Below are 22,088 nucleotides of genomic sequence, written 5' to 3' on the forward strand. Positions count from 1 at the left end.
ATAAATGATGGAGGTTCACTCTGATTGACTGGCATGGGTTTTATTTCTACAAAAAGACCACCAAATATGGGTTTGGCATGCTTCGAGCCATACTAATCTTGTCCGTGTGGAAAAAAGTATTTTAAAAACTAATGGTGGGGATATTTGTTTTTGAAAAAACCCAGCTACATATGTACAATAAGGCCTCAAGCTCTAACACAACAAACCATGACACTAATACATATATAATATATAAAGCTATGGCTTCAATCATCCTCATTAGAATGTAGGATTCAAAACTAGTCTGTCACACCCACAGCTTTCCTTATGAATACAGCGCCACCTATCCAAGTGGAGTGAGACATTCTTGGCCAAGTCTCTTTCCTGCATGTACACACCTGCAAAACTGGATATCCCCCACTGTGACTTTACGATCAAGCTATGGCCTTTGTGGGACCGCTGCGTGTAGCTACATAAACGTACTGACTGATACCTCTAAGATCCGCCGTCCTTATCCTTTACAGTCCTAGGTTGTGTTTTCTGACATAACTATGCTTTCTTGAAACAGTGGGAATAGGGGTCTGACATGCTCATTTCCCTTAGTTTATAAGCAACAAAGCATCTCGTTTAATTTGAATTTGTGTTATGATCATCTTAAAACTCCTCACAGGGCCTGCAATACTTTATGTGACTATTATTGACGCATTAACATACAGGAGCAGCCGTATAAGGTTTTGAATGTTTTTCCTCCCCATTTAGTGCAGTGGAGTGTGGTTTTTTTCACTCTTTTTTAATGAAACTCAGTTTATTCTACACGTGCAGATATTTCCAGACTGATTTAAAACTGTCAACCTAAAATAATATGCTGCCAGCCTGAAGAAAGGGATTTTGTCAAAGTATCCCATTAAGCTGTGGAGTTTAAGACCAGTCCTGCGCCAGAATTTAACGTCTTATCCATGAACTGTTGTTTCTCAATTAGACTGGCGAAAATTTATGGCAGCAACACGGGATTATATTTCTCAACTGAGCACTACAAAGCAGAACGCGATCCGTTGCTATTACGTAACAGCCGGTGACATAACTCCCCAGCCCGGGACAGTCAGGGCGCACAGCGCGCGGAGGGGGGTGGGAGGGAGACCGGGGCGCACGGCCGGTCCAGCTGCACTCTCTCCTCTGTGCTGCCGCTGCCTCGGGGGGAATTAGATTATTTCCAAACAACCACACAAGACGAGGAGATAGGCCTAAACTCTGGGACAGTAAGATGAAGACTGACTTCTTGGAGCTGCTGTAAAGAGATAAGGAGGCGATATGGCAGTGCATGTTTTTAAATGCCTGCGCCGACCCGGGCGCTAAAACATCAACAACAACAGGTAGGAGGATACGAGCTTAGTTACTGAATCTGCATCAAAGTGGAGTCGCAAAGAGTTGACCTATAGCTGACATAGTTTCTCTGTGTGGCATGACTGTGTGCGAAAGAGGGGTGTGTGTGGGGTGGGTGTGTGTGTAGGTCCGGCCAGTGTTTTGACAGGGGAGTTATGGAATATGAGGAGCATGACGTGCTTCAAACCGACATCCCCTTCAAAACAGGTAAGAGGATCCAACACTGAGTGGTGCCACAGGTGTGGTTTTATGTAGACTCTCAAACTCACTTTTAGTTGCAGTGTTTGCAATAGCACTTGTCCCCCATTTAGAGCTTATTTCCCACAATGCCATTCTGTAACCCTATCATCTCCCTTATTCTTTATCTCACTCTGTCCACTTTTCCCCTGACACCACTGACTCCATTACTCTTTGTTTCTTACTTTGATGACTTTTATCTTCTTTCCTTCTGCTCTCATCCATCTTTACCCCAGTAACCCTCCTCATCCCTCTCCCTGGGGTGTGGTTAAAGTGCTGTGAGTGGGTAAGAATAACAGTAAGCCGGGGTAATCCTTTGGGATTAGTTCTTATTTATGCTTCTGTTTTTGGTCAATGCTTGTCTATTCAAAGCCTCTCTGCTGCTATAATCAAACTGTTGGCAGTCACTGGGGTTAAGACATCTTGTCCCTGTGCCACAGAAACCCACTGCACACCTTTCCAACTGCTCTCATAGCATGACATCACAGTTTGATACAGAGCAACACGCAGAGCCAAATGGAAAAGACAGTGCAAGAAGGAGTATTATTTTAACCTCTAACTCAACTTAACGTTACTGGATCATAGTAAAACAATCTTCACAACACTTTGTTAAATGGACAGTTCATCAGAAATTTGGAGAGTTTTTTTTTCTGTCATAATAAAAGTTTAATCTTTGTTTTTTTATAATAGCTTGTGTTTTTTGAGGGTGATGTGTAAGTGTTATAAAAAAAAGCACAGATGAAAAGACATGTTGCTTTTATCATTATTATTATATTCTGCTAATGTGATATAAAGTTTCGAGTGAAAATATATAAAACCAGATGAAATTTGATTTCCTTTTTTTAGTTCTTAAGATATTTTGTCAGGCTTTCTATCCCTTTGATTGGAGATGAGAGGAAAACTGGAAGAGTAGGAAATGGTGAGAATGGGGGAACAACTCGGGGGCAACAGGCCACAGGCTGGATTCAAACCTGGGCCATTCAGACAGTTAGACCATCTGCACCCCTAATTTTCTTACCATCTGTGAAAACCCGAAAATGCTGTAGCTCCACAGTCGAATAATACTTTGTTAAAGCTGAAAGTCCAGCTTCTTCAGTCTTTTTAAGCATGAACTCTAAATAAACAAAGCTGTGTAGTTAAAGCTCCTGTGATGAGCATTTAGTTAATGTTGATTATGCTGCCCCTTGTGGACATTGGGGTCCATTATCTCTCTGCTGATTTTGTCCTGCACATTTGTGTGTGTTATATTCTTTCAAAGAATCTTGCCCTGTTTTTATTTGTATATCAGTGAAAATCTTTGCCATAGATAAGTAAAAGTAGTGTAGAGTTTAGATTTTAATAAAATAAGATAAAATGAAATAAAACAAAATAAAATAAAATGAAATAATAATTAGAAAAAAAAACAGAGAAAAACATTTCTTGTCTCTGATGGTGTGAATGTTGTAGGTCTTTGTCAGTCTGTTTCGCGGCTGTGAGGCTGAAATTTCCAGATTTTTGAGATTTATTATTTGGACTAATGAAACTTCCGTGAGCGTCCAGTCATCTAAAAAAAGTAAACAACCTTGGTAACTTATTGGTATTAGTATTTCAGTGTTGGTATACTTACTAGTTTTTCAGTTACTCAGTGTCCAAACAGTTTCCACCAAACATAAATGGTGAAAACTTTCCACATTAAAGATCAGTCAGATGATATCACAGGTACTCTGACTATTTCATTCCACATCTGACCTTTTTCATCTCTAGTATGATTTAATGACGCTAAACTGTCATTGCAAGAATTTCATTGTAGTCTCATAGAGATAAAGGTAATTTAAAAGCACACTCATTTATACTTAAAAGTGTTTCCATCCTTTCAAAAATGTCTTTAATAATCTGCAGTTGAATAAACATGTGAACTTAAGGATCCAAAATAAGTGTACAGAAGTTATTTTAATATCAAATCCTGAATGATAATAAGAACTTTGTGACTGGAGCTGACTCACACGTAAAGATTTTTGTGATAACCTCTTCAAAAACACTGTCCAGGTTCGGTCCAAGTCAGATACTGTGGAAACCAAGAAAAATTTAAACAGTTTTTACGCATATACCAAATTTTTCTATTCTTCAAACTTAAGCAAAAAATTTAAATAAATGAGAGATAACGAGCTGGAACAGCATGAAACTTAAAGAATATCACACCATGTGTCAGAGTGAAGAGGGATACTTTGAATAATCTTAAAGGGGAGAAAAAGGTCGAAGGGTGAAAGACTTTGTTAAAAAAAAAAAAAACAAGAAAAAACCACGGTAGTTATCAGGAACTGCTGTAGCAGTGTTTCAGTCTGGTTAAAGTGGAGTTTCAGTGTTGTCTTGCAGTTTTCATTCTGCTGAGATGGCCCTTCTTGAGGCCACAAGTCTTGGTTTTAGTGGCTGGTGTGGGTGTCTTCTCATTTTTCTCCCATTGCCATGTGTGTATCTCTGTCAGTGCTCCATATTGCTTTTCTTCATGCCTTTAAGATTACACTCGTCATCAGTTTATCATGGATAAAGTCTGTCAGGGATGTTCTTCGGTCCTCAGGGATCTGTTGTGGGCACGTGTGTCTATCTTTACATGTGTCGTGTTGTTCTGCCTTTTGTGCTGCAAGTAGCATCTCAATTTTTGTTTAATATGATGATTTTTTTTATTCTTTTCAAAATATCAGAACTTTGCTTAAGACTGTTTCCCAGACAAAATGGTTAAGACAGCATCTTTGTAAACAACTGAGTTTACAGCCACACAGGAAAAACGAGCCATTTAAGAAAGTGTCAATTGAGAGCTTGAGTACAAGGCAGCCTTTTTCAAGTCATTTTATTTGTTCTGACAAAAGTAACTCTGCCGTTTCTAACCATTGAGTCTCTCCTGTGAGTATATTTTGCAACTTTGTCGAATCAGTTGTACTTCTTTAGCCAGAGACAAAATTGTTGTTTTTCAGTGACAGTAAGACTTAAATTCGATCTTTTTGTGTCACACCCAGACACTTTATTCTCGCTGCTATTTTAACTTTTTATTTGATAAAAGTTTCCCCCAATCTCTCACTCCACTGACCACCAGTGTCCTCTATAAGAGTTACATCAGAAGTGTGAGGCTGTAGTAAAGTTGTGTGGGCACAGCATTGCCAGTAATGTCAACTTAAGGTTTGAGAGCACAAAAAAGGAAAATAAGAAAGTCATCCACTCTTACGTTACATTAGTGTTAGTAATCGTTTTTAAGCTCTGGTACTTCTCTCTGGATTCAGTGCGCTGTATTGACATTATGTAACAGAGCAACTGTCACTTCAGCAGCCTTCGATGTCAGCGTATTGAGATGTTAGTGAGGTTTTGACTGATGAGTTTTATTAATGTCAGTGACATTTTAATAATGATTTACTTTGTATGTGTGTGTGTGTGTGTGTGTGTGTGTGTGTGTGTTTGTGTTTGTGTCATGTAAATTGTGTTGATACAGAAGCAACTTTAGTCAATGCATTACATAGTGTGTTTCCACTACTGACCAATCTTTTATAATGCACACATTCAGTAAAATAATAATACCACATCTCAGCTATGACTGTGGCTGAGACTGATATGCTGTGTTTTTCAGGCGACTTTATGTCCCTGAATCATGCTGTAAAAGTGTGTGATCGAAGAAAATCAGATGCTTTGTTTGGTCTTTTGAGTCTGGGGGCAGTCATTTGTACACCAGTTAAAAAACCTGATGATCTTAATACATTTTACTCACTGCTTTAAATTAGTTTAACTGAAGAATAAATAGAGGCACACTGAGTCTCTACTCTTCTGACTTAGATAATGCTTTTCCTTCAAAATTGTTTGACATTTTAAATTCTGAATAGCACTCACGCTCTTTTTCAAATTAACAAATGTGTCGTTGTAATTAAAAAAAAAAAAAGCTAATGATGGGGACTAAAATATCTCTAAGCTTTTGAAACGATTCTTTAACATTTTGTTTTGCAATCACCTCGAGCAGTTGCTCAGTGAGCGGTGAAATTTCTTTACATTTTCCGAGCGAGCGTGCGTGCACCACGCTGCTTGTATTCCATGCTTTCTGCTTATGAAGCAAAACTGATTTGATGATGGGAGGAAAACAGTCGAAACCACAGAGGGCCTGATCAGGCGCTAGACAAAGACTGGCTAGCTCTACGTCTTCCATTGATGCTTATCTCCCCTGTCTTTAAACCTCTTTGTCTTACACACACACACACACACAGACACACACAGACACACACAGACACACACGAACTCCAGAAATAAACACCCTGGCTCAAACCTTCCACGCATTTACCCACATGCAGTGCAACTTAGACTTTCTCACAATTGTGGTCAAACAGGCAGACAAAAAGAGGACCTATTGCTTCACAGACACCCACTTTCCTCTGCCTTTATCTGCTCGGTGCGTGTGTGTGTGTGTGTGTGTGTGGGGTGTGGGGTGGGGGATGGGGGATGGGGTGCCCAAGAATCTCTTAAACAAAGCAGAAAAGCACAGGTTTGGATAGAAGTCCCTCCATTTGATCTCTCTGCTCTCATTACGTTGTCTCATCTGTCCACAGTGCCTTCATGTATTGGACAAACAAGATGTACAGTTGCACATCAATTCAGTATTTTTCTAGCAGCTCTATACCTGTGTTGAATCTGAATTCACTCCAGCATTTTTAACTCTTAAATAACAATAATTTTATCCATGAAATAATTGTTAAACTTTTAGGTAAACAATGCAGGTTTCATCAGTAGTGTTGATTATTTTCTAAACATGCTGTAGTCGAAATGAACAAGATGAAAAGGAGGATAAATCTACCTAAGGTGGCAAAATTAAAAGCACCCTTTGCTAAATGTGTCGGGGTCTTATTGATTACCTTGATTTTTTAATTTAGGCATTTTTTTAATTCCCGAATCTGGGATGATTTTAGTTGTGTAAAGTGAGAGGTGCCATCAGATAACTGAAGTCAAGTTTGAAGGTGTATTAAACGGTGAAGCTGCAAGTATCTTCAGCCTGCTCACTGAAGTACGAAACAGCTGAGCTTCTTAAATAGAAGAATTGAAATATTGAATGTATATGGTATTCTTCTAGCTCTGCAAGAAAAAAAACTTGCATCTGGGTTGAGTACTTTTAAAAGCTCTGACGGTTGGTGTCGTACAGCTTTGATTCACTTACAACTCTGTGTCTTCCTCAGGAGGAGCCGTGTCCAAGAAGACTCATTTGAGTAAGTTCTGTATGAGTTACAGCATGTGTGTGTGTTTATGAGTGTGTGTTCATGTTTTAGTTGGTATGTGGTAATGACTGCTTGTGTTTGTGCTAGATATTTGTGCATGCACTGTGGTTTGCTTCATAGCTGGTGAACATACAAGATCGCACCTGTGCAGAGACACACACACGCAGAAACACACACATGCTGTGCAGTTGGGCCATTAGCAACACGATGTGTGCTGTGTGTGGTGCACCTGTGCTGCCCTCCTGACACACACACACTCACACACACACACACACACACCATCATACACATGCACCACTTACACACACTCACACAAAACTACTCTGGTTTTTGCACTTTGGCATCTGAATGCAGATGACGGTGATAACATCAGGTCTTATTTTAACTTTTCTGGTTTAACAATTTCTACCACAACTGTAGCACACCTGGGGGAGTAATCAAGTATGGAAATGCTGTGTTACACATCATTTACCTTTGAGTTTGACTTAAAAAAGAAAGGGAAAAGGGAAAAAAATAATGTAAAAAGTTAATTTAGATTTCACTAAAAAAAGAAACCCTGCATCCTTTTACATAATACATCAAAACTAGCTAAAGAAAAGAGACTATCTGTAGTGCTCATTTGATATAAATAAACAGATTTACCCTTATTTGTTTAAGTGCTGATAAGCTTTTTTCTGTCTCCTTGCTAAAAACTGTGCAAACAGGAGCTATTTAGAGAAATAAGACAGTATGGTATTGTTACTTTTGTTAATTAAAAGTATCAAATTGCTAAACTGGAAGTTTGTGACAATTGAACTTAACTATAAAACGCTTTTTTATGATAGTTATAGCAACAGATAAAAATAAGCTTCACTATATAAATTGATTTTTTTACCATCAGAAAAGAGCCCTGGGCATTATGAGCATAAACAGGAAAGGTTGAATTGAACAGAAATTAAAATTTAAAGTTAGAGAACAAAAGAAATGTCATCTTACTGAGATGTTTCAGTCTTTGATTTAACTGCATCGTTGAATGAATCCTGTTGATTACAGTTAGATTTAGATTTTAATGGGGAGTCTCAAAGGTCCACGACACTATAAAGCTTTTTTTTTTTTTAAATCGTGGTGCAGAGTGAGGGGGAGATTGATAACAACAAAGGTTTGGGGGAAAAGTACCTTAACAAGGAGCAGGGGACAGTCCCCCCTTCTCTCTCCTTTCCTCCCTCCCTCTCGTCGCCCTCTCACACAAACATGCAAGCTAACAAGGAAGGTGAGGCGGTGACTTGTCACTCAAAAAGTCTCACTGTGTGTGCTAAAGCTTCAGAGAGCACCTGACCTGGCACACAAAGCGACAAGCAAAAAAAAAAAACAGTACAAAGGGAAAAAGATTAGACAAGAGTGATAGAAGAAAGTGAGAGGCACAGAAAGTTTGTGAAAGTGGGACAAGCGTCTGAGACGAGTGGAGGAGTGAGGATGATGCGAGGTAGGGATGAAGCTTTATGTGTGTGTCTGTGTGAACATAAGAGTGGGCATCACTTTGAAATTATGTTCGATTGGTTACATCATTGATTAGTTTCTTTTGCATCTGGGCTGATTTATTTGAAATACGACTGAGCCCCGAAACATTTGATAATCTTTCTTTATGTTTAGTAATGTCTCAGCATTTTGCATCTTTTTTACACTAAACAAATATTTGAAATAACTTTGAAAATAAGTCAGTCAAACTTACACACCTGTGGCTTTAAATGCAACAACTTTATCAGGCCATGCTATTAAGATTTAAAATCAAGGTTTCAACTTTGATGCAACACTGCAGAGGAAACATTAAAACCTACTTTCCCTTTCACAATAACGCTAAAGTTTACATTTGTAACTATGGTAGGTAAAATATTGTGATTTTTTTTTGTCATCATAAAAGCTTCAATGCAGCAATGATATTTTGCACTGATGCCTTACATGCATACGCCTGTGCTGTGCCATTTAAAGTTGTTGTTTGTTTGGAAACTTGAATATGTCCCCACAGAGCTCTTGTGAGCCGGCTGCTTGCTACATTTACACTGGTTAACGTTTCAGTTTGATGGTTTGGTGAGCTGACTCAGTTCTGAGTTCCTTTGATGAAATCAAGATTTGAATCATGCCTTGATATTTTCTTCCCTCTCTTCCTCTTGCATGTACAGTATCACTCACCAAGTGCAAGACGCTGAGCGGCATTCAGAAAATAGAGTGTAGTAAATAAAAGATAAATGAGAGCGTGCCTTAACCTTTTACACTTCAGGTGATCTGCAAGTTACTCTTGTCATTAAAAAAAAAAAGTTTAAAAACTAACAAGCTCAAACTGTAACTGTTTTAAAAAGGACCTGGTCACAATGTGACAGTTGAGAATTGACTCTTTTGCATATGCACTTCCACTGAATTCTAACCAATGTAAGAGTGAAAGAGAGGAAAACAGGATGCTTCACAACCACAATGCATCAGTTTAAATGGACTGACTACACACACACTCACACACACACACACACGCACACACAATCACACACACATGCACACAAACACACACACAGTAGACAAGATACAGAGGAAATGCTGATAAAACTGTGAAAATGTAGTGATTAAAGTGATAAACAAATGTGCCAACACAAAGAACTTAAATTTAAACAGATGCATGTACAAGGTTGAAGCTTTTGCAAGTAGAACACACAAACACACACACACACACACACACACACACACACACACACACACACACACACACACACACACACACACACACACACACACGCACACACACACACACACACACACACACACACACACAGACAGACACATACAAAGCTGCTTGTCAGATGCAGCTGAAATGTAACACCTCTCACACCTGCAGCTGTGTGTGGATACTGTGCACATAACAGCATGAGAAACATACGACTTAGTTTATGATTTTTTTTTCCTTAAACTTGGACGCTAAAGGTGGGATCAGGAATGAAGCACACCTTCACCTCTAATGGTTCTTTGTTGCTGCAATTGGGGGATTCCTGTGTAGATTCATAAACTGTTTCTTTATCACAGAGGATTTCCTTGTTCCTCTGGGTGCAGAAACTAACAGCACTTCCAAAGCAGCAAACGCGGTTTTCTAAAGATCAAAGCTAACGTCAAAATCGCAGGTGACACATCCCCCTTCAAAATATGGTAGGTGAAACACAACAGTTGATTCATATCCTTTACTTTGGTCAAAATATTCCCTCTTTCAAATATCCCCTAACTCAGGCTGCACTTCAAAGTAAAACATGTTAATTTGTGTTGAGTTCAGCTTTGATCATTTCTATTTTTCTCAGACACATCAGTGTTGGTATCTTTCTCACGGAGTTAATGAATGAATGTAGCTTAGTTGTGGAGGAGTGTGTAACTACCAGGTGTACATTTTTACATCCTGTTGTTTGCATATTTATAAATGTGTTACAACTCAATATATTTAGCTGGTCATCAATAACCTTAACACTTTTTTTTTCCCCAATTCATTTTTATTACTTTGCTTTTTTAATTTACCTTCATTTATTTTGGGTTGTAAGATTTATTTTCCCAGGTGTATTTCCCAGTCTCTTTTTTTTTGTTATTACAGATGATTTCTATCTCTGCCCAATGGTAGATCTTAATCTTCAAAGAAATCAATTTCTTGTGACATAAAAGGAAAAAAGGTTTTGTTTTGAGTATTTTTTCATGTAAATAAATATATTTTTTATTCATATACACACAACGTGATCTTCACAGATCCTCATCAGCGCCAGCGGCCCGAACATGTAAGGTGAATGATCCTCTTAATGAATTGATCGACAAACTAAGTATGCAGGCGCCTGTTGATAATGGCCTTAATGAAGAGTTCTGTTGACAGTAATGCGTCAGTTGTTTGCAACATGAAGTTAAGTCTTTTAAAAACATCTCTGAATCGTGTGGCCTGCTTTGGGACATTTTTTAAAGGACAATTTCAGTTTAAATCCCAGCAAAAGATACATTTATCTTATCAAAGTATCTTAGCTCCACAGAAGACTGAGACACAAGCAAAAATATTTATGATTAAAACAGTTTATGATTTTTTCTTTTTAATTTTTTAGGATGTACATAAATATAAGTATCATAAAATGTGTTTATCTCTCTTAATATGAGGATAATAACATGTTATAAGAAGATTTGTCAGTGTTTTAAGACCTATTGGCTTAAGTGAGGAACATGTGTTGTAAATTTGTGTGCGTGCAAGTGTGTGTGTGTGTGTGTGTGTGTGTGTGTGTGTGTGTGTGTGTGTGTGTGTGTGTGTGTGTGTGTGTGTGTGTGTGTTTGTATGTACACTCTTTGATTGCTCTGTTGCTTGCGTGTATACTAAAGGTAAGCTTCCGTCAAAGGAAAGTTGAGGTTTTTTGTCCGTTTACAGTGCAAAGAATAGACTGCTGACAGTGAGATTTTAGACAGTGGTGCGTTGAGTAGGAGTCTTTACCAGCCCCTCCTAAACCTTCCTACTCACACACACGCACACACACACACACACACACACACACACACACACACACACACACACACACACACACACACACACACACACACACACACATATACGGAATTGTGTGTGGGCCAAAATCTGGAGCTCCAACCCTTTTGGTTTCTTCGTTTCTGAGTGTTTATTAATGTATAATTACATTTTATGCTCTCATCTGTGACTTTTTTTCTACATCTATATATTTGATACTTTAAACCCTAAAAATACTCTTTACTTTTTCTGAAAACCATAGTTTTAAAGGTTATTGTTACCCAGTATTCAGTGTAGGAAGTTATAACTCTCTACAGCTGTAAATGTTTCAGGATTTCTCTCTGCTGTTTAACAGAAGCTGTTGCGCCACAGTCTGTGCAACGACACTGACAAATGTGTTTTTGAATGGCAGGGTGTAAGTCATTGATAGCTCTGCATACTGATTGAAAAGCTTTTTTTTTGGTTGTGTCTTTGATTCTTTTTGTGCGGAAGTGTGGGAGGTGGTACGCTTTTATTTGATGTATGAGCTATAACATTTCCATCACTGCACATTCACTCAGCTTATACCTCGTCACATTTTCAACTCATCTCATGCTCAGTGTATCTCTTTAAATGTTAACGTTTTGGAGGTTCTAAGGAGTTGTCTCAATACTTTCTCAGTATTTATTTATTTTATTTTTTTTACTGTGACAAAAGGGCTGATTGATGACTGAGTGTTGAAACACATCGGATCCAAGAGTTGGTACAATGAAAAAATGTATTAACTAATGATGCAATGTGTCTTTTATTCATTTGTTAAAAAAAGGAAAAATTTACAACAAGAACTATTCAGCTGTTTCCAATATAAGTAGGGACTCTGCATAAAAACAGTGATTTGAAAAAGTTTTTGATGGGTTTCAAATCATTTGAACCCTCTTTTGAAACATTGGACTGGCAGACCAGTCACAAGCTCAAGATTAAGATAAAAAGTTAAAAATCTTCTTTTCCATTTGAAAATCATAATAAGCCATATTGAACTGTGTTACGATCGGTCTACTGAATGCCATCTGTGCTTGTTTTAAACAGGATAGTAGGTGCCATCAACCTGTAGTCCAGGACTACAATCATGGAAATATTAGTACCTAGTTAACCTCTGATAATCATGAAGATGACTAGACCTAACGAAGAACATTACAGTAAAAACAGACGTGACTCTTCTGTGGAAATTGCTGCATGGGCTCAAAATCCCTTCCAGGAACCAGTTATTGTGAATGCAGGTCGTTGCTGCATTCACAAATGCAGGTTAAAACTGTACCGTGCACACAGGAAACAGGTGATATAGTAACACTGTAGACTTCTCTGGGCCTGAGCCATGAGGAGAGGCTGAGGTGAAAACAGTTTTGTGCTCAGATGAATCAGAACTTGACTTCATATTTGGGAATCATCGTCTGCTCTAAAGATGAGAGGGACCAACCGCTACCAGCTTACACATAGGTGACTATTAATGCTGAACAATACGGTTTATATGGGCTTTGGAGCAACATTATGCTGCCATCCAGACAATGCCTCTTTTTATACATATATAAAACAAGACAGAATAGAAGAAACAAACAAGTCTAATTTCTTTGCCTTAATTTTCCTTGCACTCACATATTCACTAACCAGCAGATTATGGTTTTGATAGGTCTCTGCTCTGTGGTCAAGATTACAAGGCATGGCAAAAAGAAAAGAAAAAAATATCAAACGAGAGCAGGTGACAGATCCTCAGTGATTACATTTGCTGCTGAATTTATCCACACTTCTCAATATTAATATCTCAAACTCCAAGATCTTGAAAAGCATGTTGGTTTGTTTCTAAGTTCTAAAACAGTCTGGGAGTTTGAGTCTAATGCATTCATAAATATAAGATGAGAACTGTCAGAGAAATTGTTGCATGGAAAATCACCATTGAAAGTTTGGTGTATGTGAGTGCAGTCTCAGTTGATGTGAGTGCTTGTGCGTATGAACAGTGAAAGGTTGTGGGTCATGGTGGATTTCCTGTTTTTTGAGGTTGACAATCAGAAATGAAATAGTGAAGAACAGAGACCCCGTATGTACACTTTGTCCAAAACACTCACAGACATGCCTGATTATAGTCTATATCTCCAAAGATCTCATCACATCATGAGAAATCTTGGCGTTAAACCACTCATCTTTACAAACAGCAGCCTCATCAGCAGTGCAGTGATTCCCTCCATATCCTCATGCACATCATGTTTTCAACTCTTTGAAAAGTGCATTTCATCTGACACTGTCGGTCCCAGGGTGGTCCCCGTGGCATTAGATAAAGAGGGCACACACTGACACACTAACACACACTTGCAACAAAATCTGACACAGTTCTGCACGGAAACGAACACTACTGTATATAAACATCAGTACGCAGGCTTGTCTTGAGCTTGTGTAGCGGAACAGGATCGTGCAGTCTCTGCATTTCATTTCAGGATGGTGAGAAGAGATAGCAAGCAGAGACACAGTGGTGTGAAGATAAGCTAAAGAAATAATGCTGCACTGTCCTCTGCTTCATGGATGTGTGTTTTTTAGTCATGCTAGATAACGCGAGTTAAATTTAGTTTCAAGGTAAGTTCTTAAAATTTTATTTTTTTAACTGCATATTTGAAATTTGTTTACACCTGTTACAAGACTTTTTTTTCCCCACTTACATTTGTGTTACTTAAATCAGTTTAATGACATCTGATTCTCACAATAATCATAAGTAGCAGAGAGCCGGGGGTGTGAGAGCTTAGACAGATCAGGGGCATGGGGGGGTGGGGGTGGGAGGGGGATGGCCGTTACTGGCAGTGATGAAGGAGAGAGTACATTACTGGCAGCCCTGTCCTTTGTGAGCGAGATAGAGAAGGATTCACAAAGAAAGAGATGACATGAAAGAGGGACAGTCAGAGTGAGAGACAAGCCAGTCAACCACTTGAAAGAACTCTGAGGTTGACACCTTTGTTCTCTCCGCCTTTCTCCATTTGAAAATATTCCACGTCCTCTTTGTTGGACTCTTTGTTGTATTCTGTGTTATTTTGTTCATTTTTATATAGGCAAGAAGTTATTGAGAGGAAAATACCTTTGGTGTGCTCTGGTCACACAACTACTGAATGATTTTGAAGGGGAAGTCCAGCAGCAGACTTTAGTTCTCACAGTGGGAATCATTCAACGTTTGACTTCTTGGGGTGAAATTGTGCAGTCATCTGCATATAAACAGAAACCAGCTTTGATGGTTGTGATGGCCAAGTCTGTTCACACTACTTAATCCTGATAAATTGTCAAAAAATATGATCTCAAACAACAGCTCAATGCATTTTCAGAATATGGCGAGTGAGTAAAATTCACTCAAAGATTCCAGGAGAAGTGTATCTCAACAGACCATTGAATAAAGCCCCAGCACAGCATCAACTTCATAGGATCCACTATTGAATGCAACACCTGACACCCCTACCCTCTGCCTTTACATAACCTACTTGGCTGGATAATAAAAAGTTGCTTTTCAAGGAAAGTTTAACTGCCGTTGACTTAAAAATGTACTTTCTGTGTTTGTGCAGCCCAGATTGAAGTTATCCCCTGCAAGATCTGTGGGGATAAGTCCTCTGGAGTGCATTATGGAGTCATCACCTGTGAGGGCTGCAAGGTGAGACCTCCCACGTACCCCCATTAGAGGATCACTGCTTTGACCTAACTCTGTGCACTCCATCAAAGCTCACTAATTTGTTCACATGTTTTATTTTGTTAGTTTTAATAGAGTCTGTGAGCATCATTACAACATGTTGTGGAATAACAGAATATGGAGTGTTAATTACTTGTTGTTGCTGGAGTGAGGCCAGTTACACTGTAATGTAACTTGTCAACAAACAGAAAATAAACAAGGCTTTCCAAAATTTCTAACTACTTATCCTCAACAAAATGAAACAAAATGAGTAGCCAGTATCATTTGATATCAGATTTTTTTTGTATAATTTCATCTAATGAGTCAACACTGTCTTTGTAAACAGAGACAGTGGTATCATAGATACTTATGTTTGACCTTCAAAGTTTAACATTAGCCTCACACATTGGTTACAACTTCAAAGTCTTTCACATGATATTTGTAAAAAATGTTTCTCAGTCAAATGATGAATATCAATACTGCTGTCTACCTCAACATTTAAACACCGGGGTTTCATTCCTCAGGGATTTTTCCGGCGTAGTCAGCTTCCCACTGTATCTTACTCCTGCTCAAGGCAGAGCAACTGTCAGATTGACCGGGCCAGTCGCAACCGCTGCCAACACTGCCGTCTGCAGAAGTGCTTGGCACAAGGCATGAGCAGAGATGGTGAGACACAAACACAACCATACAGACAGACTACGTCAACTCCTCAAGTAGAGCTCTTCTTTATGTTCACGTGCTTCTGTTCACCCTCCCCAGCGGTGAAGTTTGGTCGGATGTCAAAGCGTCAGCGGGACTCTCTGATTGCTGAAGTGGAGCGGCACCGACAGCAGCAGCAACAGCAGCAGCTTCAGGGAGACACCCAGTCCGTACTGTTCTCCACCACCAAGCTCCGCCAAGAACTGTCCATCCTTCAGCCCATGGCTTATCCCTTTGGCGGGGATGCAGAGCTTCTGTCCTATACCGCTGATGTTCACCCTTACCTGGTGTGCTCCCCAAATGAGGCGCAGGCGACAGCAATGATGTACCGAGGCTCCTCTGTCTCTCCAGTATCAAGAGCCCAGGGGAGAGGGGACACCAGTGGACACCCCGACTTAAGAGGTGAGCCATTCAAACAAGCTGCACATCTTTGCATCCACTTCTGCTTATTCAACATATCTGTTTTCTCTAACTGATGATGTAGGATTTAACTCCAGACAGTCGTCGAGTGATCTGATGGCCATCCATCCCTACAGCCCTCTGGAGGACCAGTACAGCCTCTATCCTCACTCTCTGAGAAACATCGGTGAGCAAACAGCAGAGGACTACTCCACATTAGTTAAGCTGTTATTTAGACTTTGTGTGAGTATTTATTTTCACTTTCAGATGAGCTGTGTGCCAGCATTGTGCGTGCCCACAGAGAGACCAGCCAGTACAGAGTGGAGGAGCTGCAGACTCTCAGATGGAAGCTGTTCAGCAGGGAGGAGATCCAGTCCTACCAGAACAAAGTACAGCGATGATGATGATTATGATTATGATGATTACTTATTTTGTGGCTCCTAGACAAGACTTATAGTCACTTTGTGTGACCTTAAATCAAAAGGTGCTTTTTCAGATGTTTCAAATCTGAGGCAACTTTTGATTCATCAAACAGAAAACTGAGAGTTGTTAAATCAATTCCCCTGTCTGTCTGTCTTCTCGCTTTGATCACAGAGGATCAAAAACAATGTCTAAATGAAGGTTAATGACTTTATTGAGCCTCTTTAAGCCACTTTTAAGCAGCACAGGTAGAAAAGGATTTTATGACTGGAGTAAGAAGTTTTTAGAGCTAAATTAAAGGAAAAAGAGAGTTGTTTGTGTCGTGAAAAATAAACCAAGTCCTTTTTTACTGATTTGAATGATTCATCACCAAATCATGTCATAAAAATAAATACACTCTACATATTGTTATCCTTACTCTAGTCGGTGGATGAGATGTGGCAGCACTGTGCTATACGGCTAACAGATGCCGTGCAGTTTGTGGTGGAGTTTGCGAAACACATCCCAGGTTTCCGAATGCTGAGCCAGAACGATCAGATAGCTCTCCTGAAGACTGGTGAGTTTACCTTCAGTCACAGTGTTAAAATGTGTGAAACTTGTCTTTTACCTGACCCTGTTTGTCACCTCAGGTTCCATGGAGGTGGTTCTGGTTAGGATGAGTCGCTCCTTCAACACAGAGAACAACACCGTCTTCTTTGATGGGAAATTTGCTGGCACTGAAGTCTTTAAGTCCTTGGGTAAGGGTTTTCTCATCCCTGCACACTTAGCTTCTTATACAATGAGCACCATGGATTGTTTTGCTAGTTTTATCAATACTATGTGGTTTCTTTTCTGACAGCTTGTGGAGATTTAATCACAGCAGTGTTTGACTTCGCTCATGGCATGTGTGCTCTGAAACTCACTGAGCAGCAGATCGCTCTTTTCAGTGCTCTGGTGCTGATCAACGCAGGTAAGATCGACTTACCTGTCATCAGCTGTGATACGTTTTATCCTTCTGTTTTGAAATATCAAAAGACATCAATGCAGGCACGACACAACTACTGAAATGCAATCCTGGCACTCATGTATGAGATGTAGCTCCTTTTATTTTTTTGAAAGGCCCGTCTATACTACCCTAACGCTTGAAAATGTATACGTCCTTTTCAAACAATCCTTGCACCCTTTATGTTGGCATTGTTGTTAACCAACACATCCACCAGGAGGGCAGCGCAGCCCAGAGTCTATGAGTCTAGAGTTTAAAACGACAACAAACTGTGGAGGAGGTATTGCTAATGTATCTTTCGCATAAAAGATAAAACAGGGGCAGCACTGATGAGGCAGTTGTCGGTAAGGCTGCTGAATACATCAAAAAAGTTCTGCCATTGTTATTTCTTCTTTGTGTCTCACTAGAGCTATGTATTGAGCAGTGACAGTAACAGTGCCCCCACAGTTTCTATCGGTAGTGCTCCATTCTGCCTGTAACTTAACGGAAACGTGCAGAAAAGCATCATAATTTGACTGTCAGATTGTAAACAAAACCCAACTCGCAGAAAGTAAGTCTTAATCTGAAATTCTTTATCCTCTTTCTGAAATGACTTCTGGCTGGTCCCTACCTTCACCAGGACTTTCCTTAAAAGGCTCAGCCCACCTCTATGCATTTTTGGTCCCCAGGAACAATCCTGCTTTTATTTTGACATTTCATAGTACTTAAGGATAGATCCTGCTGAATACCGTAGTTTTTTTTATCAGTGTTTGTCACCAAGAAGTTCTGTTAATGTTCACCTTTTAAGACAATTTTAACCTTTCAGTTTAAGTTGAAATTAGATACCAAGTGACACATAACAATGGTCTTAGTTACACCTTCTCCTTTGTTTTAAACAGATAGTCTCAGTGCCTCCCAGAGGCTGTTTATAGACATGACATTATTGTACTTTTTAGAACACACAGGACTTTTCACACTCACAACATTCAGGGATTAAGTTAATGCTGAATTATAAACTTAAAAAAAACATTTGTCTGGTTTTTTCTCCCTGCAGACCGCCCCTGTCTCGAGGACAAAGGCAGGGTTCAGCGAGTGCAGAAAAGTGTGGAATTAGGACTCACACACATCCTTCACCGTGACAACCAAGAAAATCTAATGCACAAGGTTTGTGTCACAGCACAGATCAGACACTCTGGCTTCAGTCCTCTAAAGCCACGTTATCATTCATCATGCATGTTCCTCTCCCTGTCATTGACTCTCTGCAGCTGTACCAGAGGATGGCGGTGTTGCGTTCACTGTGCAGCCTGCACATGGAGAAGCTGCGCTGGTTCAGTCTGCGGTACCCGCTCACTGCTCACACTCTGTTTCCTCCTCTCTACAAAGAGCTGTTTGCCTCTGAGCATGAGCTCCTGCAAGGGACCAGTCACTGAGGATTCACTTCAGACTCACACATTATTCTAAGTCTCATCCTTTCCCTCTTGACAGAATCTATTTTTTTCAACAAAGAACATAAATGAGAATAGCTCGGTAATTATAGTGTGTTTAGTATGACTTGACATTAAGGAGAGTCTTTCATAGACTGTGATGAACTTTAATATCAATACTTTTATAGCTGAAAATTGTTTTGATTCCTCTGGAACATTTTTCATTGTTCCCTGGTGGTACGTCTTTGGTGGGATCGATTTTTGCTCAGGATTTTGATTCTTTCCTTTTGCGGCTGACATAGTGTGACATGATGGGTTCACAGATTCAACGCAGGCCACTCTCAACAAAAAGCCGAAAATCTATTAAACAGTATAAAAGTGGTGTGTACTGACTTTCTTAGGTTAAAAGGTCGTTTTGAAGGGACTGCAGTTATCCCTTAAGTAATGCACATGACTTCAGAAAAAAAATAACATAAAACAATTTGAACATGAATCACAATCATTGCAGCTCATTCAGCAGTTCTTCTTGAGATGCTGACCCAGTTTCATAGCATCATCAAATTACACAATCTACTTCTCTTCTGTTGCTCAACATGTCCTCAAAACTCAGACGTGCATGAAGAGATGAATTCTTCTTGTCCACTTCTCTTTTGAAAAAGTCTATTTCAGCAGGAAATTACTCTTTCGAAGTGATTCTCTCTGTTTTGTCACATCTTTTAAGAAAGCATATGGGACCACGAATAAACATACATTCTGTTATTGTGTTTCTGTTAAAGCCCCCCCCCCCCGATTTTCTGGGTGTCCCCGCTCAGAAGATTTCTAGTTAAATACACGTTTTTGTGGCTGAAATACTTTTATAAATGGGGAATCTGATGAGGCTTATCTCTTATGGTGCAGTCACAACAAGTTGCTTAGAATGAGAAACAACGTACTTCACCTACTTAACATTTTTATTGCATTATTCCATGTCAGTATGTTGATGTTTGAAGGCCAAACATTAGACAGATTCTTCAAATGCCTGTAGACAATGTCCTGCTCCTCCTTGCTGTAGTAACCACAGTAAGGAATTGTCCAAACAGGGGTGAAGAAGCAGGTTTCATATTCAGTTTTTCTCCCGAGAAATGTTTCTCCTCAGGTGGATGTTGTTACAGATCAGCTGAAAAGTTCCTCAAAGCTTCATCAAATGTTCTCCTTGTGTTTGAATTAAATCTTACAGGCTTTTGTATAAGTTGAGCTTTTGAAAAGATGTTGCATTAAATGTAGAAAAAATAAGGAGATACAGTAGAAATGTCTGTGAGCTAACTTTCCTTTTTTTCCCCCAGGTTACTTGCATATGTATTTTATTGATGATGTGACTTTGAGTAAAAGCAATGAGTGAAGAGGAAATGTTGAGAGCTTTCAGCATTAAGTTCTGTATGCCTGGATGTAGTCCTCTTTGGTTATTGTAAAGATAACTCTATATAAACTTTTAATAAACTGCTGAGGCTGTAACACAGAGCAGATGTGGGGCTGAACTGGTCTTTTTGTGAAATATATAAACACTTGTGTGAGACAAGGACAAGCTACGGTTTTGCTCTGATAAGAAAAATTCTGAACATAACAAAACAAACTCTTTTTACAACATGATAAAGATAATTCATCACTCTTCGGACAAACAGCACAAACATACTGTAGAGCAGAAGCTGGAGGATTTCACTCAGAGGATATATTAGTCATAGTGGATCACTAAGCAGACTCTCAGTGGGAAGTTGACTTTTGGTTGTTGTATATACAAACTGTTGCTAACCAAATTAAGAAAAAAGTATAAAGACTGTGACTCAGTTGGATGTGGTAAATTGAGCAATTTTTCTGACAAAAGGCCACATCGACCGTATACTTAATGCTGTGTACTTGTCCTCTCATGTTCTTGGTTGTTTTGCTTAAAAGCACCTTTCTAAACGCAGTGTTTTTTAGTTTGTCTCTGGAAGAGGTAAACAGTTCGTTTTCACCCAGTTTATGGTGGCAGCTACTACACCCACAGTGATCCAAGGACTCATACTTTAATTTCCCTCCTGTGGTCTCCTCATTTTTTTCCTATGCGCTAAGGCACTTCTCCTTTCCTGGACCAATAAAACTTTGAGACCTAAACACGCACTGTGCTAGCTCAAACACTGCACAATATTTTTCAACAGTCTGAATCTTCTAAAAACTTTTATGACCAATGTTGGATTTTTTTCCCAGGGAGGGAGTGTATAACAGCCTTGTCTGGGTTTGTTTGCAATTCTCTGATCTCTCTGGGAGATTTCTGTACAGTTTCCGGACCCCCATTACTTACAGCCACCAACAGAAAACTTTGATCCTCCTGATATCTCCTGTATATGATGGGAAAGAGCTGAAGGCAGAGCAGCTAAAGGCAGGATAATCCCTCAAGTTTAAGCTGTGGCACACATTAAAACAGAGCTGCACAGGGAGTTCTTCTTCACTTTGATTTGGCTTTTTTACAAGTGCATAGTGGGAGAGTTTGTACGGAGGTCACAGTCAGTTTCAAACTGAAATCTTGAAGGCTGTGATGACCCTGAACTGAAAGTCTCAGGCGATAACAAGGAATTTAAGGCCTTTCAAATTCGAGCTATCAAGAAACATGGAGGTATGACATGAAACATCTGACCAAGGGAAAAATACAAGATCATTTTAGTGTTGAGTCATTTATATGAAGAATTAAAACTTAATCTTTTTATCCTGTTTGCTGGTTTTACTGCTGACCGGATCAAAAATTGTTTTATTCTTTTCAAACCTGAAACATCCAATAACCCTATAGAAAATCAATACCAAACCAGTGGTCAATAAAAAAGTTAAATGTCATTTGAAAAATGGAATTTATGGGAAATTATAGTATTTTCATTCTGTAACACACCGAGATGCTTCCAGGATTTAAGAAATAAATAAACAAAAATTAAAATTGACTCCTTTTTGCATTTCTAATGACAAAGTTGTGTCACATTCACAGATCATAGAGGCACACATTGTCAAAGGGGGCGCCAGAATCATTAGAAACTGAGCCTTCCTGTAGGTGTATAAAATTATTTAAGTACTATGTAACTATTTAAGTACTACTAAAATATTTTAGTTGTTTTGTTGTAACAGGGTTATTGTTGCACAAAATGGGAAAAAAACACAAATCGGGGTGAGGAGTGCAAACAATTGTCCGAAGAAAAGAGAACATTGTGGCTACTAAGCT

General features: G+C 39.2%; 1 protein-coding gene across 1 annotated transcript; it reads left to right on the forward strand.

Annotated features, from left to right (window-relative positions):
• The first annotated feature begins 311 nt into the window (after positions 1-311).
• On the forward strand, positions 312-20,299 carry rorc (RAR-related orphan receptor C). The gene is made up of 12 exons (XM_074683376.1): positions 312-1,566; positions 6,774-6,803; positions 14,868-14,953; positions 15,493-15,634; positions 15,728-16,069; positions 16,152-16,253; positions 16,334-16,455; positions 16,910-17,042; positions 17,116-17,223; positions 17,325-17,435; positions 18,502-18,611; positions 18,713-20,299. Exons 1-12 carry the CDS (start codon positions 1,515-1,517, stop codon positions 18,875-18,877), a joined length of 1,503 nt encoding a protein of 500 aa, XP_074539477.1. The 5' UTR covers positions 312-1,514; the 3' UTR covers positions 18,878-20,299.
• The last annotated feature ends 1,789 nt before the right edge of the window (positions 20,300-22,088 follow it).

The sequence above is a fragment of the Halichoeres trimaculatus genome, unplaced genomic scaffold (genome assembly GCF_033239565.1).
Source record: "Halichoeres trimaculatus isolate MK-OKI-2021-1 unplaced genomic scaffold, fHalTri1.1 fHalTri1_scaffold_12, whole genome shotgun sequence".
Classification (NCBI taxonomy): domain Eukaryota; kingdom Metazoa; phylum Chordata; class Actinopteri; order Labriformes; family Labridae; genus Halichoeres; species Halichoeres trimaculatus.

Excerpts from the sequence above, each read along its gene's own strand:
- rorc (XM_074683376.1), top strand. The coding sequence starts at position 1,515 with ATGGAATATGAGGAGCATGACGTGCTTCAAACCGACATCCCCTTCAAA. Across the intron at positions 15,635-15,727 it reads ACAAGGCATGAGCAGAGATG|CGGTGAAGTTTGGTCGGATG; the intron begins GTGAGACACAAA and ends CACCCTCCCCAG. Across the intron at positions 17,224-17,324 it reads TGAAGTCTTTAAGTCCTTGG|CTTGTGGAGATTTAATCACA; the intron begins GTAAGGGTTTTC and ends CTTTTCTGACAG.